Here is a 19,167-nt window from a genome sequence, read left to right as displayed (position 1 = left end):
GGCTGATGAGAGATTATGGGGTGTTTCTGTCGGTGTAAGGACTTCCCACGGAGCGGGACGTCCTGCAGCGCTTCCAGGCGCTGTCGTCGGCCTGTTTCGAGCTGAAAACATCCTAATTTAAGGCTTAATTCACCCAGGACATCGTGAGAGAACAGAGAAGATTCAGAAGAGGCCGGCATGAGGAATTTATGCGGACATTCCACTGTTTAAGGACATTTTTTTAATGAAAGACGTACGCGCAAATTCGCCGAGTCGTTTCCGTGACGACTCGGCAAATCTGTGTGCGCCGCGACAGGAAAAACACCTCAGTGTTGAAAACCATTTGTAGAATTCAGGCGGCTTTTAATGGCTTTCAACAAGTGAGTAACTGAGAAATTGTTTAACAGCTTGGGCATGTTCCATCTTGCCCGTTAAGATTTCCAACGGAGGTGTTTTTCCTGCCGCGACCCCCCGCGGTCGGGTCCAGCCCGACATGCGACTCTGCCCGCACGTTCTTTCATTACAAAATGACCGTTAACAATGGAATGTCCGAATAAACTCCTCATGCCGACTTCTTCTGAAAGTTCTCTGTTCTCTGACGACTTACTGCGTCAACAGAGCCTGAAATGTGGAAGTTTTCAACTTGAAACGGCGAGACGCTGCCGCCTCGAAGCGCAGATCGCCGTCAGGCGCCGTGGACCGTCCTTAAAGCGACACTACCAGACCAAAATCTCTCATCAGTCGTTAAAATTTTTACCGAAAACCAGCTGAATTTATTGAATGGTGTCCACTCAGTTGTGCCTTACAGTTTTGAAAAATTTTTTATCAAACAAAGCAACAGTCTCTGAGCCATTCCTAAACAATGAAAAAAATAGACGAGCGGGTGGACGACTCCTCACTCAAAGACTGCCCACAGGCGAATGACGTAACCGACAGGCGTGAAAAAACTCTCGCATGCCCACGAGGGTTCAAGCATGTCTGATGTAATCACACGTGATTCAAATCCATATGGTTTTTGAAAAAAATAATAAGGTCGGATACTTTTCTAATAGACCTCGTATATCAACTGTGGGAGCATTTGTAAAAAAATAGAAGACATACAAGACCAATGATAATCTTCTTCGATCTGGGGCTCCACGCAATATGTCATCCCGTGGGGTCAAAATGATCATGAAAACAGTGAGCAAAAATCCCAGAACTACATGGAGGGACCTGATAAATGTCCTGCAGAGAGCTGGGACCAAAGTAACAAAGGCTACACACTACGCACAGAGGGACTCAAATCCTGCAGTGCCAGGCATGTCCCCCTGCTTAAGCCAGTGCATGTCTAGGCCCGTCTGAAGTTTGCCAGAGAGGATATGGCTGATCCAGAAGAGGATTGGGAGAATATCATGTGGTCAGATGAAACCAAATAGAACTTTTTAGTAAAAACTCAGCTTGTTGTGTTTGGAGGAAGATGAATGCTGAGTTGCATTCCAAGAACACCATACCTACTGTGAAGCATGGGGGTGGAAACATCATGCTCTGGGGCTGTTTTTCTGCAAAGGGGACAGGACGACTGATCCGTGTTAAGGAAAGAATGAAGGGAGCCATGTATTGTGAGATTGTAAGCCAAAACCTCCTTCCATCAATGAGAGCATTGAAGATGCAACGTGGCTGGGTCTTCCAGCATGACAATGATCCCGAACACACCACTCGGGCAACAAAGGAGTGGCTCCTTAAAAAGCATTTCAAGGTCCTGGAGTGGCTGAGCCAGTCTCCAGACCTCAACCCCATAGAAAATTTGTTGAGGGAGTTGAAAGTCCATGTTGCCCAGTGACAACCCCAAAACATCACTGCTCTAGAGGAGATCTGCATGGAGGAATGGGCCAAAATACCAGCGACAGTGTGTGCAAACCTGGTGAAGACTTACAGGAAATGTTTGACCTCTGTCATTGCCAACAAAGATTATGTTACAAAGTATTGAGTTGTACTTTTGTTATTGACCAAATACTTATTTTCCACCTTAATTTACAAATAAATTCTTTAAAAATCCTACCATGCGATTTCCTGAATTTTTTTTCTCATTTTGTCTCTTATAGTCGAAGTGTACCTATGATGAAAATTACAGACCTCGCTCATCTTTCTCAGTAGGAGAACTTGCACAATCAGGGGCTGACTAAATACTTTTTGGCCCCATTGTATAGCACGGGAAGGCCAAGGACACTCGTACATTAAACCTGGCTGTGCCAGTTCGATTTTTATTTTTTGAGAGTTGGATAATTTGTCTTCCTGGATGGTTGCCATCCAGGACCTGGAGTGATTCCCTGGTATTGGTTCTCAAGACCAGGCACCTAAGTGGCTCTACTCTCCTATTTTACTCTTCTTTTTTAGATATTTAGATATACCTTTGTATACTGGCATAGTTCCACCTTAGAATTGGAATATAATATATAAGATATACCTTACTGAATTTTCTTGTAGATGTGGCAACTCTGACTTCACTTGACTTACTGGTATTGTGAACTCCAATTATATTGCTAAACACATGTTCTTCTTTCTCTACAGTGACTCCAGCAGCAGCTCAAGTGATGACTCCCCTGCTCGCTCAGTGCAGTCCGCTGCTGTTCCTGCCCCATCTGCACTTACTCTGTCCTCCCTTGATAAGGATGAACCACGTAAAAGCTTTGGCATCAAGGTTCAAAATCTTCCTGTGCGTTCTACAGGTTGGTCAGTTTGGTCCTGTCGTTTGCAAGCAAAATGTTTTCTGTGTGCAGGAATAGCAGTACAAGTTCTGCAGGTCCCTAAATGTTAAAGACAATTATTATCCTTACATTATTTTACAAGTATGCTACTCTTTTAAAATGTTGCTTAATAATCCTCTGTTTACTGCAGATACAAGTCTGAAAGATGGTTTGTTCCATGAATTTAAGAAACATGGAAAGGTCACATCTGTACAAATACATGGTGCATCAGAGGAGCGCTACGGACTTGTTTTTTTTCGCCAGCAAGAAGACCAAGAGAAAGCACTGGGGACATCAAAGGGAAAGCTGTTTTTTGGTATGCAAATTGAAGTCACAGCGTGGAATGGCCCTGGTAAGTTGAAAACTATTGTAGCAAAAACAAATACTTATCGACAAGATTATTCATGTCACCTAACTTTCAGAGACTGAAAGTGAGAATGAGTTTCGGCCCTTGGATGAGAGGATAGATGAGTTTCATCCAAAAGCTACACGGACATTATTCATTGGCAATCTGGAGAAGACCACCACTTACCATGATCTGCTTAACATTTTTCAGCGCTTTGGAGAAATAGTGGTAGGTTGTTGTTGCGGGTACAAACTAGTCTGTCATATGGCAGGTTTCCAGTGCTCAGTTTGTGATGACATTTATCTGTTCTGTTATAGGACATTGACATTAAGAAGGTGAATGGAGCCCCACAATATGCCTTTCTACAGTACTGTGACATTGCCAGTGTTTGTAAAGCCATAAAAAAGATGGATGGCGAGTACCTCGGTAATAATAGACTAAAGGTGAGAATAATCACTTCAGTGATAAATTTTATGCAGTTAACAACGTTCTATGTTCTTGTTTTTCACAGCCGTACAATGCACTAATCACTATTGATCCAAACAACATTTGCACTGAGGTCCACATGTATTTGGTCAAAGACAATTTTTGCAATTTTGTCTTTGTACACCACAATGGAGTTGAAATCAGCAAGAGATATGCTTGTACACTTTTAGTTTATTTCAAAGGGTTTAATAGAAATATCATATTAACCATTTAGGAATTACAGCCTTTTGTGTACATAATCCCTTAATTTTTAGAGCTTGTAAGTAATTGCAGAAACTAAATGTCTATTTTGAATCAAACCCATGACTTTCATAGCCAATTTTCTTTAGACAAGTCAGGGGTTGGATGCATGATAATTTCAAAGTACCTGAAAATGTCTTGGACTTCATTTACATCATTCATCTTCTACCGCTTAGTCCAGTTAAGGGTTGCGGGGGGCTGGAGCCTATCCCAGCAGTGATAGAGCACGAGGGGTACACCCATTCAGAAATATTGCTGAGGGTGGGGAAAGCTCCAGGGATCTATGGCATTGGCCCTAAGCCCCTCTGGGTGTTTAGAAATGCTGTTCTGTCATTCCACGCAATATTTGTTTTAATCTGGGAGACTGGTATCATCCCTCCAGATTAGAAGAAAGGAATTGGTGTCCCAATCTGAAGGGGTGATGGTGTGGATTGTAACAACTATGGGGTATCACACTGCTCTCTGTGTCAGGAAAGGTGCTTGCAAGGATTACTCTTAATAGGATTCAGTTCCACGTATTTGATACTCAGCTACTGGGACAGTCTGGCTTCATGCCCAAGAAGTTAACCATTGAAGAGCATCCTAGCCCTGTGGGTACTCATGGAGCAAAAGCGTAAATATCGGTAGTGCATCACAGCCTATGATGATTTTAGCAAAGCGTTTGATTAAGATGATCGGACTGTTCTTTGGACATCCTCATGAAGTTACTGAACATCATAGCCAGCTACTAACACTGATACTGTACTGTACAGAGTGGAGGCAGAGACTGAGTTTTTTGCAGTGAAAACTGGTGTTTGTCAGGGATGTGATTTGGCTCTGACAACTGTTTAATGCTTGCACGGACTGGGTGTTGGGTAGGCTTGTGGAAACCTGTGACTTTGTTGCAAGGAAAGTGTTACTGACCTTGACTTGGCAAATGATGCTGTGATCTTTGTGGAATCAATGGGTATCCAGATTACAGCACTTGAGAAGCTGAATGACGAATTTGACTGTCCTTTGCTTTGTGATTGTCCTTTTGACCACTTCCTAGACTCAACTATCAGAAGTGTATCTGTATGTAGTGATAGTGTTGAACCTGGAAAGACATTCACTTAACTCTGACTACAGTGACAGATTTTTTTTTCCAATTTATTTTAATTTATATAGCGCCAAATCATAACAGAGTTGCCTCAAGGCACTTCACACAAGTAAGGTCTAACCTTACTAACACCCAGAGCAATGGTGGTAAGGAAAAACTCCCTCTGAGGAAGAAACCTCAAGCAGACCAGACTCAAAGGGGTGACCCTCTGCTTGGGCCATGCTACGGGCATAAATTACAGAACAATTCACAAAACGAATATACAGGAAATGCTGTTGGTGCACAAGACAGGAGGGTCGCTAGCACAAATACCACACCCATCTCTAGATGGAGCTGCACCGTAAACAGAAGGAAAAACAGAATCAGGCAAGAAATACTGTATAATTTGCCAGCATTAAACAATAAGAAAAACAGAAGAAATATTAATGTGATCGCTGGCCACTAGCCCTAAGCTTCACTAAAATACCCAGAATTTAGATAAAGTTGAGGCCGCGGCATGCTCCGTTTCCTAATAAAATGAATTAAAAGAGTAAAAAGCGTAAAACAAAACTATACCAGTATGCTAGCCATACAAAAGGGAAAATAAGTGAGTCTTAAGTCTGGACTTGAAAGTCTTCACAGAATCTGACTGTTTTATTGACGCAGGGAGATCATTCCACAGAGCAGGGGCACGATAAGAGAAAGCTCTATGACCTGCAGACTTCTTATTCACCCTAGGGACACAAAGTAGTCCTGCACCCTTACAACGCAAAGCCCGGGCCGGTACGTAAGGTTTAATTAGGTCAGAACAAAGGTCCAAGTATGCACAGTCCTGGTGCTGCCTGTCTTGCTATATGGTTGTGAGACTTGGATGCTATCCAGTGACCTAAGGCTATGACTGGATGCCTTTGGTCCTAGGTCTATTCGGAGGATCCTTGGTACTACTGGAATGACTTTATGTCAAATGAGCAATTACTGAGGGAGACAACGATGAGGACTATCACTTGCCTTGTGATAGAACATCGGCTTTGGCATTTTGGCCATGTGGAACATTTCTCTTCATGATGAAGCATGTAGGTGTCTTAGTGTTGAGGATCCTTGTGGCTGGAGAAGACTGTGGGGATGCCCATGTTTCGTGATGGCTGTTTTACACGTGAGAATGGAGTGGTTGTCTGTTTGGGTGGGACCCAAGACAGGACCCAAGGCAGTTCCGTGGTGTCGTGGATGTGGCAAAGCACCAGTGCATACTTTCAGACAGGACCTGACTTCAGAAATATGTGCATTGTATGGTAAATCTGTCTGGAGTAGGCAGTTCTCAAATACTGAGTGAGGGAAGTCACAAAAACTCCTAGACAATGCTGAAGACTCCCTCAGGCTTATGTGGCTGTAACTTGAGAATCTGTGCATTCATCTCGACTGTGGTGGTGTACCTATGAAAAATTACAAAAGCTGTCACTGTCCACACTTATGAATTAACAGTAATAAAATTTATTATTATTGCTGTATATAAAATAGATGCAGTTTGTCATTTTATTGTTGTTGTTATTGTTATTTTCTTTTTTGTTATTCAGCTGGGTTTTGGGAAGAGTATGCCAACGACTTGTGTTTGGTTGGATGGATTAGCATCAAACACGACAGAGCAGTTTCTTACTCGTCATTTCTGTCGATATGGGCACGTTGTCAAGGTAAGGGAATTTTATTTATCCGTTTTTATTATTTTTGCCCTTTGTTTCTTATCGGGCACCTTGACACTCCATTGAATTTGTCTTCCACAGGTTGTATTTGATAGACTCAAAGGAATGGCCCTCATTCTCTACAACAACATTGAATATGCTCAGGCTGCTGTCAAAGACACAAAGGGCTGGAAGATGGGGGGCAATAAAATCAAGGTAAGTTGAGCAAATTTTTATATTGTACAGTAGTGAAATTGACATTTTCACCCATTTAACATCTAATTCGATAAGTTGGTCCTTTTTTTTTCAGGTGGACTTTGCCAATCAGGAAAGTCAGATGGCTTTCTATCGGTCAATGCAGGCATCTGGCCAGGACATTCGAGACTTTTATGACATTCTCTCCGAAAGACGGTTTGTATTTAAAGGGGTAATACTTTCACCATGACACTGTTTACTTAATTCTAACGTTGATACCTACATAAGAAGAAATTATAATTTTTTCCTCTTCTGTATTTTTTCTCTGCAGGGATGACCGACGATCACAGTATGACTTTCAAGCAGAAAGGCAATATTATGAAAATGTAAGAACACCTGGAGCATATAGTGAAGATCCTCGTCGCAAATACTCTGGCAGAGGTCGTGAGTTCTACGCTGACTGGGACCCATACCAGGGAGATTACTATGAGCCACAATACTTTGATGACCCCCGGGAATACAGAGAATACAGAGCTGACCCATACGAACAGGATATACGCAAATATAGCTATTTGCAACGTGAGCGTGAAAGAGAGAGGGAACGCTTTGAAACTGATCGTGGACGTGATCACGGGAGGAGGACAATTGAACGTAACCAAAGCCCATCTCATATCACCTCACGCCGCCCTGCCAGCCCCACAGCTTCTCCTTCCCTTTCTGAAAGGATCCCGAGTGATTCAGATCGGCGTATTTGTTGTCGATCTTCTGAAAGAAGTGGCAGCTGCAGTTCAGTCTCCCCACCCAGGTTTGAAAAACTTGAAAAGGCACGCACTGAAAGGTATAATAAAACTGACAAGATTGAAAAGGACAGAGTTTTTGAAAATGAAAGAGGCAATTTGACTGAAAAGGAGAAAAGGGCTAGACGTAAAGATCGAGGGGACAAGGAGAAAAGTGAAAAACAGAGGCTTAAAAAGCTCAAAGTGGCGTCACCTGTCATCCAGGTATGCGAGATAGAAACCGAAATTGAAAGAGATGTCAGCCCTGACTCAGCCCTTCGAAATAAGAATAGCAAAATGCACAAAGAAGGGTCAAGTAAAGGAAGGCTTGACCTTCTGCCTTGTGTGGTGCAGTTAACACGCGTGAGAGAAAAAGAAGGTAAATTGATTGGGCACTCTCTTCAAGAAAAACGAATACCTCGAAGTGGTAGTGACAGCCCTAGATTGGTATCCCCATCAACTGACCGAAAGAGTCCACCATTTCGCTCAGAAACTTCAAAAGGTGATTTGAAGCATGTAAAGGTTCCCAGAGAGAAAAATACACCCAGTGCAATGGATGTTACTGACGATGTTAAAAGCAAATCCAAAAAACATGCAAAATCTGAGTTGGGATTTGAAAGTGGAATTTCTGTGGATATCGATCGTTTAGCTGCAAGGAAAAGGCGTTTTGAAGACTCTGGAAAAATCGATAGACAGAAGAGAACTAGTGAAGAAGAGACTGGCCGGTCTGGACTTCATAAACAATGGAACAACATCAAGGAGACGGACCTGGATAAGAGCATTTTGCATAAAATGAAACACCACAACGATAAATGTATTCGAATAGTTTCAGTTACCAGCCCCAAAGATGGACGAGACTGTGAAAACAATGTTGTTGACTTTTCTGTTGGAGCGCTAAATGAATGTTCTACAGATCAGATACACTCTCTCTACCTCAAAGTGGATTGTGAGGGCTCAAAAAGTGAAACCAGCTCAACTCTCACAAACATGCCAGATGATGGCAGGCTTGACCTGAATGAATCTAAAGAACAGAAGAAGCACACTTTTTCTGAAAGGGAACAGAGCAGACGGAAGTACACGGACTCAGATGATAGTGAAGAACAGTTTGTGTCACACATTGACAAGACGAACATTGTGATGAAAAAACCTCAGAGACTTTGGCTCCAGCCTAAGCTTGGTGAACGTCATAAATTACCCATGTTTGAAAACATGCAAAGTAGTGAAGCTGATAACATTGAAAAGGATTGCATCATCCGTGATGTTGGAAAAGTAGCTCGGGATATCACAAATGACTTCCCTTCGTGTAAACGGAAGAAATTGGACATATTTGACCTCGAAATTGTTGGCACAAAACAAGAATGCAACTTTATAAGTGCTCAGAAGTTGAATGTGGATAGTTACGGGAGCATTGCATCCTCCCTGCATCATCCTGGGGACTTCTCTGCAAATGAAGACGAAGAAACTGTTCAGGTTTCCCTGTCCACAGTGAATAAAGACAGAAAATACTCTCCATCAACAGAAGACAAATTTTCGCACGCTGCGTCTTTGAAAAATAATTTTGATTTAACAGCACAACATTTTCAGTCCCCCGACACAGAGCTCACAAAACTTAAGACAACATTGCTTGCATGTGATGAGGCCATAATGCAGCGATGGGAAAGAAGGATCAACTCTGATTCACTTAGAGTGGAAATGACTTTTCCAAGTGGAATAGTGAAATGTAAAAACATTCACAGACGTCTTGGGCAGGATTTAGAGCCTGGTGAAGTACAGTCCGATTCAGATGATGATGGAGAGAACAAACGCAGTTCTCCAAAGACCAACAGTTCCTTGTCTTATATCCTCAGAGAACGTGAAGAAAGGATGACAGACTTGAAGGTTTCAGGGTCACTGGAAAAGAATAAGTTTTACTCTTTTGCATTAGATAAAACTATTACTCCTGATACAAAAGCACTTCTTGAAAGAGCAAAGACTTTATATTCATCCCGTGAAGATAACTGGTCCTTTCTTCCGTCACGCTTTCCAGCATCCCACATCTGTTCTGATAAGGACAAGGTAGAACTAACGCCACGGCCGATTCCTTCTTGGTACATGAAAAAGAAAAAGATTCGTACTGACTCTGATGAAAAACTTCATGATAAAAAAGAGGAGCTTAAACCACAGGACCAAGAGCGCCAGGAACTGTTTGCTTCTCGTTTCTTGCACAGCTCAATCTTTGAACAGGATTCTCGGCGGTTGCAGCATCTTGAACGGAAAGACAAAGACTTTGAAACAGCAGTTGGTATGCCTTTGTCTAAGCCGGGCATTAATGAGACGCAGCCTGAAACTGGTGCAGGTGACATTCCACAAGAGCCTATAGTACTTTTTCATAGTCGGTTTTTGGAGCTGCAGCAGCAAAAGGACAAAGACCATCCTCCACAGGATCCAGAAGAGGATTCTGTGTTGGTGGAATTTAAATCTGATGATATTCAGAATTGTGATAATGTGCCACCTGATAAGGTTTCTGAACCAGTACTAAAATGCGATGACAGAACTGTTATCTCCACATTAACACCGTCCCCTGCACCTTTAGTTCCTTCCTGTAAAGATGTTTCTTCACCTGAAAAGAAAGAAGTTGTAGCTCCTTCACCAGATCAGTCTGTGCCATTTGTCAAAGAAGAGAAGAGTGAGATTGATCATGAGGTGCCTTCATCTCAAGCCCTACCTACACTACCTACAGAGGACTTGAGATCAGTTACTCCTAAGCTAACTATAATCCCTTCAGCGGAACTTTCCAAACCAGACACTGAAACAGAAACGGAAACAAAAGTACAGTTAATTGAACCCAAATCAGTAACAGGACATAGTTTGACAGTAGAACTACACACACTTGTGGAAGACAAGTCTCCCACTCCTGGTAGTTCCCCAAATAGTTTTGAGAGAGAGGCTGCGGAATTGACTTGCTCTGATTATCCGCAGATTCCAGAAAAATCAGAACTCGTTAAGACAGAATCCAAAACAGAAAATGATGACACAACGCATTTTGAGGAACCTCAAAAAACTGAGATAAACAATGACATACCTATGCCAGAGCTAGAAGCTGAAATAAAACCTTTACAAAGTCGCAGACAGCCTAAGAGTAAAAGGGCCAAATCAGCGTCTGTAGTACGCGCATCACAGTCTTCCCAAATTGTTGCCACTGAGAAACCAGCCACTCGAAAGAGTGAACGGATTGACAAAGAGAAACTCAAGAGAGCCTCGTCTCCTCGAGCAGAAGTACTGAAAGTGTCGTGTGAGCCTAAAACCGCATCCAAGTCACCAATGCACGCATCAGATTCAGAACAAATCCTCGAATCGAGTCTAATCCATGGGAGGACACGTCGTAGGAATGTCAGATCTGTCTATGCCACTCTGTATGAAGGAGGTCAAGGAGCAAAAGAGGCATTTGAATCCTCACGCTCCATGCGAAAACGAGGTAATGATAAAGAAACAATACAACCAGATATTCAGCCTGCATCTACCATCACTAGGCGAGGACGCCCACCTAAGAGAGGAGCTAAACGGCGTGAGGATTTATCACTAGGGATAAAAGGGGAACAGCAGAAAGTGATTGAAGACAACAGTGCCACACAGACTCCAGTTAATGTTGTGAAAACGTCACGATCACCCCGTGCCCAGAAAGTGCAACAAACACAAGTGGCTGTAACGTCTGGAATGTCTGCTAACAAGAGAGGAAGTAAAATAGATAAACAAAGTGGCACTGCGCTGCCTTCTGAACAGGCTGATCTAGAAAGCCATGATGAGTCAGAGCTTCACATTAATTGTGATTCCGAAAACACAAATTCTGCAGTGCAGCGAAAAGAAAAAGACTCAAAATATTCTTGTGGAAAGAAATCTGGTGATGGGCATACTGAAATAACAGACATCAGCTCCACAGAGAAGAGACAACAGCCTGAAAAGAACGTTAAAATAAAAATGGCAAGACTTAAAAGAAATGCCAAACAGGCCATTGAAGATAAGTCACATAGCTTGAAAAATCTTGAGATTCGCGTCAGCGTTGATGATGTGAAAGGTTTACTTCACTCAGATGAGCATGAATCTGAGCCTTTTGAAGCTCTTAGCATTTCGAAAACCAACACAAGTGTGGAAGGGAATGAGGAGACAAAGAAAATGAGATTGTCCAAACAAGTAAAAGAGCCTGATACACAGGAAGATGATGCTCTTTCAGAATCTGAATTCCCTGCTGATCCAGCTGCTACTCTGTTGGCACGACAAATGGAGTTGGAGCAGGCAGTTGAAAATATTGCCAAACTTACAGTTGAGCAACCTCCTCGACCTTTTAAAGAACCACCTTCTGATGAAACTACTATATTGCCTCCTGTTATCGTAGAACCAGAAGATGAAGTTGAAGAAGAAAAGACAGCCAATCCTGCAAGTGAAACTGAACTTGCGGCTGCTATCGATTCCATTACAGCTGTAGATGCAGATGGAGATGGATTTGCAGCTCCTTCTACTTACACTGCTCTTATCCCTACTCCTGAAGCCTTGATAACTCCCTCCTCCAATGTGAGTGTGGAACCTGAAACCAGCAGGGTGATCAATAATATTCTTTCATCAGATGTCGATGTTGGTCCATTACCCGCTAGTTCAAAAGTCTTAATAACGGACTCTAAAGCAGCTGAGGGTCCTCTTTCACTTGAAACGCCTAAGAAAACAGGTAAAATCCGAGCCAAGACACCAAAGAAGTCTAGAAGTCGTAAAGGTGCATACAACAAGAAAGTAGACACTGCTGATGAAGTTTCACAGCCTGAGCCCTCCCCAGTTAAGCTACCAGATTCAATCCCAGAAGATCCAGAAGCAATTAACTCAAAAGCAGTTACTGTTACAGCTGGTGCAACAGTGGCAGCCTCTGTGGTAACTGTTGTTGCAAGTTGTAGACGAGATGCCAACAGTACTATAACTGTAGACACACCCAAAGAGGCAGAACATCCTGAAGTTGAACAGCCTGTACCCAAAGAATCTGCCTTTCATTCCGGCACAGGCAACATCTACAGTTGTAAAAAGCATCCCCCAGCAGTCAAGCCATCCACCACTACCCTTGCCCCTGCAGTTGCCCACACACAGTCTGTATCCCACTTTAGTGTACCTCTGATGCAGAATGCCAAAATACCAGTTTCTCCTGACTGGTCTCCTAGATCTGAAGAAACTAGAATCTATGTTGCTCCTCCAAGTAAAGTTACAGTGGTGACATCTGCTGTGTCTGCATCAACTGCACTTGGACCCCATTCAGCAAATCCACCAATGCCTCCTGATACCAAGGCCTCAGACATTGACCCTAGCTCCAGTACCTTAAGAAAAATCTTAATGGAACCTAAATATGTGTCTGCGTCAAACAGCAATTCAATACCTACCACTATGGTGACTTCTGCACTGTCAAATCCTACACGGCTGACAGAGAATGAAAATCCATCTACTACACTGGGTTCAAGGCAGCGGCATCCTGAAGAAAGGCCACCTTTACCTCCCCAACTTGCACATCACAAACCTTCTCCTCTGACAGAGTTCCAGCAGAACTGTGGAGAGAAGACCCAGCATACAATCATTTCATCTCCCACTACCTCAGTAATAAGTCGAATTCCAATGCCTTATGACACAGAGGAAGCGCCACGAATTTCTCTAAGCAACCGAAGCATTGGTCTCTCTGTTGCCAAGCAAAAATTTAGATCAAACTCAAATGAGAATAGTCGTTACCATGGAATGGATGTAGCAGAAGATGGATTGAGAGGGCGTTCTGTCGTTGAACCTACTCATTATAGTACAGGGTCCAGTCCTGGCCTTAGGGTAAATACGTCTGAGGGTGTTGTTGTTTTGAGTTATTCGGGTCAGAAAACAGAAGGACCTCATAGAATGAGAGCCAAAATTAGCCAAATTCCTCAGGCCAGTGCTGGTGACATAGAATTTCAGCAGTCTGTGTCTAAATCTCAGATTAAGCAAGACCCACTTGTTACATCATCCCAGTCCCCCACCCAAAAAGTAGTTCAGACTCCTACTTCATATGGGCACACTGGCGTTCTCTTGACTGGGCAGTCCTATAACTCACAGCCTGTAATTTCCAGTGCCAAGAAGGATAGCCTTGGATGTGACAAAACTGAAGCGCCATATCATGCAGGATCCCAGGGTGTGGTAAAAATGTTTCACCAACCAGTTAGTACACCTCAAGTCTTGATGTACAACCAAGCAGTGATACAACAGCATGGCAAAAGAGGCCTGGGGATAGAACCGCTTGCAAAAAAGATAGATATAGGTAAAGTGAGCCAGCAGTCTAATCTTAGCCCAGTCATGAGCCCACACCACCCATCACTTTCTGGAACACGTATGAGCCCCAGCCCGAGTATCCCAACTGATCGTTCTGCACTCCACCTCAAACAAGAACCCCAATCTCCATGTACGACTGTTCACTCTCCTTCGCCCTTTATCAAAACCTGTCCTCCGAGCAGTTCTCCAATAGGAACATCTGTGGTTTTGGGTCATGGTATGCCACAGATTTCAGCATATCATTCTAGTATACATCATCAACACACAGAGCAGTCTTCTGTCATAATGCAACCACACAGTGTCTCTCAAGCAATGTCTCATGAGGCCAGGATGAACACTCCTCCTATGTCAGGTATTAACTATGGGAGGCGAACTGATTCCCTGCCATCTCCACACCCGGGTCCTGCTCAGCACTCAAACACACCACAGTCCAATGTCATCAGAGACATGGTACTGCAGTCTGTGAATCCCCAGGGGTCATCGAGTGGCGGAGGTAGTGAAGAAGACTCTCGACATTTTGACCAAGCTCACAGTAGGCCTTCAGCACCCCAGCTTCAAACTGATGTTTTGATGATGCACAGTGACCACAGAGGACACCACTCAAGCATTCGTGTGGACCAGTACAGAGATATGCACCAACGCATCCTGATGCACCAGCAACTGGAAGAGCAGGCAGCTCTAGAAGTGAGACAATCGCGCATATCAGAGACTGGAACAACATCTTTGACAAACATCCCTGGGCCTTCCAAGAGTCCTATACTGGGAAAGATCATGGAACCTTCATTGAAAGAGGCCATCAAACCACATGAAGGAAAGATCATACATCCATCCCCCAATGAGAGTAGAATTAGGGGAGTTCATGCATCTAGTCCTGTCGTGGTGTCCCCCCATCCTCATGGGGGTCATCTTATGCACTCAGGAGGTGCCAGTTCCTTTCCAGTGTATCAGGAATTGCATGGCTTCTCTTCCCAGTTTTCAGGACACCAGTCATCAGCACAGAACCTGACAAATCAAGAGGTTGCATCCTCACAGGTGATGAAATTGTGTTTGTTTGTTTGTTTGTTTTTTGGTTAATCAAAAATTATGTGCAAATTGTATTCCTAATTATGTTGTATGCTTGTTTTGTATAGATATTCACATCGAGCACCTGCATAGCTTTATTCATGTTGAATATATGTTCTTCATCAGGTCTCTGTAGAACTTGAACTGGGACATAGGGGTAAATTGCCTCAGTCGCTTGGGGGAGGAAATGATTCCAAAACTGAGCTTGCCCATCTTCGCCATGCTACTGCCAAGGACTTTTCGCATATATCCCGAATATCAGGGGACACAGTCTCACCTTCATACCAGTCTCCCATGACTTCACCCATGACATCTCCCATGGGTCTTTCCCACAAGTCCGATGTCTGTCTCCAGAAAGGGCCTCCATCCTTCCCAACAACACCTCTGCCAGCAGCACCCCAATCAGGATCAGCACAGCCACGATCTGATGCAAAGCTGGAACATTCCAGACATCGTTCATTTGACATGGTGCAGCTTTTGACAGTAAGTTGAAAAACCTTCATACATTGAAAACATTTTCAGACAAATGCCAAGGGTGAAGACAATTGAAAGAGTCTTTTTTTTTTTTCCCCCTGCAGAAATATCCAATTGTATGGCAAGGTTTATTGGCACTGAAGAATGACCAAGCTGCTGTCCAGTTGCACTTTGTCTCTGGTAACAACATGTTGGCACAGCGCTCCTTGCCTCCTCCCGAGGGAGGTCCACTTCTTCGTATTGTTCAGAGGATGAGGCTCGAGACCTCCCAGTTGGACAGTGTGGCACGCAGAATGACTGTAAGTGTTTTGCATTTTATTTATTCTGTTAAGTAGGATCTAAAGGTGGTTGTAATCTCTCACCACTGAGTGGATAAAGGGAATATTAGCAATAGCAGGTGTAACAATTTACAACGTAAACAATGATACAAACTCTGATTATGTTTATCTCAGTTTGTGTGATTGTGCTGAATTACTTTGGAGATGTTTGTTGCATGTCTGTGAGTGTTATAGCCAGCACTTCTCCTCTTTTATAAATATGCTTTTTGGGACATCTGACAGCTATGCTCACTAGCACTGATAATTTGTGTTTTCCTGAATGACTGTGACAGCAAACAGTGGCGCTGGTGGGCACTCATAGCCTGTGGTTAGCAACAAGGCTACACAAGAAACCTGATAGGCCTGTCTGTAAATATTTAATGTTATGGTTATTGTAGATGTTTAAAAAAACTGCTGACATGGCTCAAAATAAAATGTTTGCTGGTCCTCACCTGTACATATCTGTACTCAAAATTTCAGGGCTGACTTGTAATAGTTCTTACAGATTTACTCATGGAAATGGTGTGGACTCACTGACTGACTCCATTGATCCTATGCTTGATTTCATGGGTGCTAGTCTTCCATTGTATGACTGTCCGTCAAAATAGAAATTCAGATTCTGTGATTTCCTTATAATAAATTATTCCTATACTGTTTTCGCATCGCTGCTATACGGAGTGGCGTCATCTCACGATACTTTAGCGCAAGACTTGGTGGGAATCTGACTGTGCAAAACCATTTTTGCGGGTACATTTCACATAAACAACTTCAGCTCTTTATTTTATCCTGTTTACATGCAGTTGACACAAACCATGAAAAAACGCAAGCATTACACGAAGCCCGTTGATCAGAGGTCAATCTCTAGATTTTTTGTTTCGCCTTTGGTGGTGACCACAGGCCGTGTAGCCGAGAATGAGCAGCCAGAAAATTGTCCGAATGTGTGGGGCGCTGCGGTCCGTCCAGGGAGGGGAGGTTCGTGTTGTACTCTATAATCGTGATCGTCACTGAGTTTTTAAAAGGCCTATCGCAAAGCGTTTTTTTTTTTTTACGACATCGTGCAAGTTCTATCCGCGGACACTGATCTGACTGTTACAGATACAAATCAGTGTCCTCGGATCCGCGAAAGTCGGTGGAAAAAAAATGCCTCTCTCAAAGCGTGGCTTTTGCGACGGTTGTCTCAAAGCGGGACTGCTTGGTTGCTACGGCGATGCTGTGTGGCTGCTCCAAGATGCTGTTCTTTAAGCTAAACGTAGCATGTGGACATTGCAAACTTTAATAGCCATCAAATTTTTAAAAGAAGTTTAAGGCATGTCTGTGTCATGTAGCGACGTCAGAGAGGGAAGATGGCGAGAAACACTGTTTGAAAAAGTTTTTATTTCGACAAGAATCCATGGAATTGACACTGGGTTGAATTTAAAGTTCGTCTTCATGAACACAGGTAAAAGAAATGGGAAAAAGCTCACTGCATCTTGTGCCCTCAAGAAACACGGTAAGAATCGTTTTTGTCTCTGGAAAATAAACATTGTGCTGTTCACACAGGATTTCAAACAAGATTATGTGACTTTTTAAATTGTCTTTCTTTCATTAGAAAGAAAGACATTGTGGCTTTGAATGGATTTACAGGAATTTACACAAGGATATAAGTGACTTTTTTACTATAAGGTATGTTATTGATATTTTACTAAGATTTTCAAAATATTCTCCAAGCTTTAGCTGTGTTTTTGTGAATGTTTTAACAGTCTTTTCATTCTTCATGAATTTCATGTAGTTTAATTGTTCTGAGTTAATGCATAATTTGGTTTACAATTAAAAGGAAAATCATTCCAGGTCCTACTTCCATGTCATATTCTGTTATTTCAACATTATCATTGACAGTTCAAATGAAAGGTTGAATCTAGGATCATTTAATATGTGCTTCTTTTGAGATTTTTTCTTCCAGGAGATGCTGAAAATCAGTGGTGGGCACAGCTAACCAAAAAGTTTGCTTCAATAACAGTTAATCCGCTAAAAGCTATCTTTTATAAAGGTAAACCCCTAAAAAAATTTTAGTGGAAATTACAGATAAAAGCTAAACTGATAACTTTCAGTATTGATTTCAGTACACTAGCAGCTAGTGACACAACAACGAGCCAGCGCTTCTGTGTCAGATTAGCTTTCTGTCAGCAAAAGAGACCTGGTGACCAAGGAGGAGGAAGAGGAGGAAGAGGGATAATAAAGACAATTTCGTTTTATGTCATACTGACTTGCCGGCATATCACGCAAGTCATCCAGAGGCATACAGTTTTAACTCATGGTTAAAATTTTAACCAAACTAATTCCAGACAGTTTATTTAGATTAACGTCACGTCTGGCGTTTTGTAAAGTGAAAATATTAGCTATATGTTTTAATTTTAATGTAACGCACTAATTTTGAAGGTTTAAGTGTTTGGACAGACACACATGCTGCAGTGCATTATGGGTAAAGTTTCACGACAGGAGAAATACATTGAGACGCTCTGATCAGACTGTACTTTAACCGCTGCACACGGACAACATCATTAAACTCTTTGTATATTGTGCCTAAAACTCTCGTGACTATTCTCTAGGTTTATAGACTTTGTTATTGTGTTTGTTTTATATAAACATGCCAGCAACTCGGGTTGTGTGAGCTGTGATTGTTTCCTGTTCATGTCATTCTGGAGGAAAGTGAAGTTTGCTCTTTAACGCCCTGCTTATTGTCCTTTACAACACTGTTTGTCCTTTTTGTTCCAGAGTAATATATATATAAGATGTCTGAAATTTGGTTTGCGTTTATTAAATTCCACGCAGATTAAATGTAGCAAACACGGATTATTTGGAATATTTGTTTTAGCAAGTTTTCAGGGTCTCTACTGCCATCTACTGGCCAGTAGATGACCAGTGTTCATTCATTCTATTGAGATATCCCATAATCCTTTGCGTGCCAAAGAGTTGCTGCAGCGTCTTATTAACCTGATGAAAAGCATAAAAATGTACATTTTGGTTGTATAATGTTCATTTACAATTGTCATCATGTGGATTCTCTGTGCTGTTCAGACCACAGCAACTCTCTGGCGTGCAAAGCATTATCGGATATCTCAATAGATGGCTGCACCCCCCCAGACACCCTGCATATGTTCCTTGGATTTCAGAATTTTCATTTCACAGCCCTGGATGAATGAAAAACTCTGGAAACTGTGAAAAGATATTGAGTATGATATCAGAGTCAACTGAAGTCAAATAATCTCATAAATTTCATGTAGTATCCATGGAGCTAATTTATTTTTAATTTAAATTCACAAAGAAACAATCATTTGCGACAGTGCTAACTGAAGTTCATAACCATTCAATCAGAGAAAGTATGCATCATTGGCAGAAAAAGGAAAATGTGTACAAATCATAGGGCCCCTTCACACAGTGCGAATTGTATGGAAAACGTGTAGAATCGTAGCTGCTCCGAACGGCTTATACACTTGTTGCTATAACTGTTTGCACACACCAGGGGCTGAAAGACGGAGTGTGCGCTGTGCGAACCCGTCGAACCCTCT

At 42.4% G+C, this 19,167-nt stretch overlaps 1 protein-coding gene across 2 annotated transcripts in view; it reads left to right on the top strand.

Annotated features, from left to right (window-relative positions):
* Positions 1 to 19,167, top strand: part of spen (spen family transcriptional repressor) — a 107,152-nt gene that overhangs the window by 78,137 nt on the left and 9,848 nt on the right. For both annotated transcript variants that reach the window (XM_034171958.1, XM_034171957.1), the window contains 10 exons: positions 2,527 to 2,684; positions 2,854 to 3,054; positions 3,125 to 3,276; positions 3,366 to 3,491; positions 6,403 to 6,516; positions 6,607 to 6,720; positions 6,815 to 6,915; positions 7,031 to 14,801; positions 14,958 to 15,314; positions 15,410 to 15,604. In XM_034171958.1, coding sequence (XP_034027849.1) covers positions 2,527 to 2,684; positions 2,854 to 3,054; positions 3,125 to 3,276; positions 3,366 to 3,491; positions 6,403 to 6,516; positions 6,607 to 6,720; positions 6,815 to 6,915; positions 7,031 to 14,801; positions 14,958 to 15,314; positions 15,410 to 15,604 — 9,289 coding nt within the window. The remainder of the gene's footprint in view (positions 1 to 2,526; positions 2,685 to 2,853; positions 3,055 to 3,124; positions 3,277 to 3,365; positions 3,492 to 6,402; positions 6,517 to 6,606; positions 6,721 to 6,814; positions 6,916 to 7,030; positions 14,802 to 14,957; positions 15,315 to 15,409; positions 15,605 to 19,167) is intronic.

This window comes from Thalassophryne amazonica, chromosome 6 (genome assembly GCF_902500255.1).
Source record: "Thalassophryne amazonica chromosome 6, fThaAma1.1, whole genome shotgun sequence".
NCBI classification, from domain to species: Eukaryota; Metazoa; Chordata; class Actinopteri; order Batrachoidiformes; family Batrachoididae; genus Thalassophryne; species Thalassophryne amazonica.
Note: the sequence above shows the minus strand (reverse complement) of the source record. Positions and strands in the feature narration are given on the sequence as shown.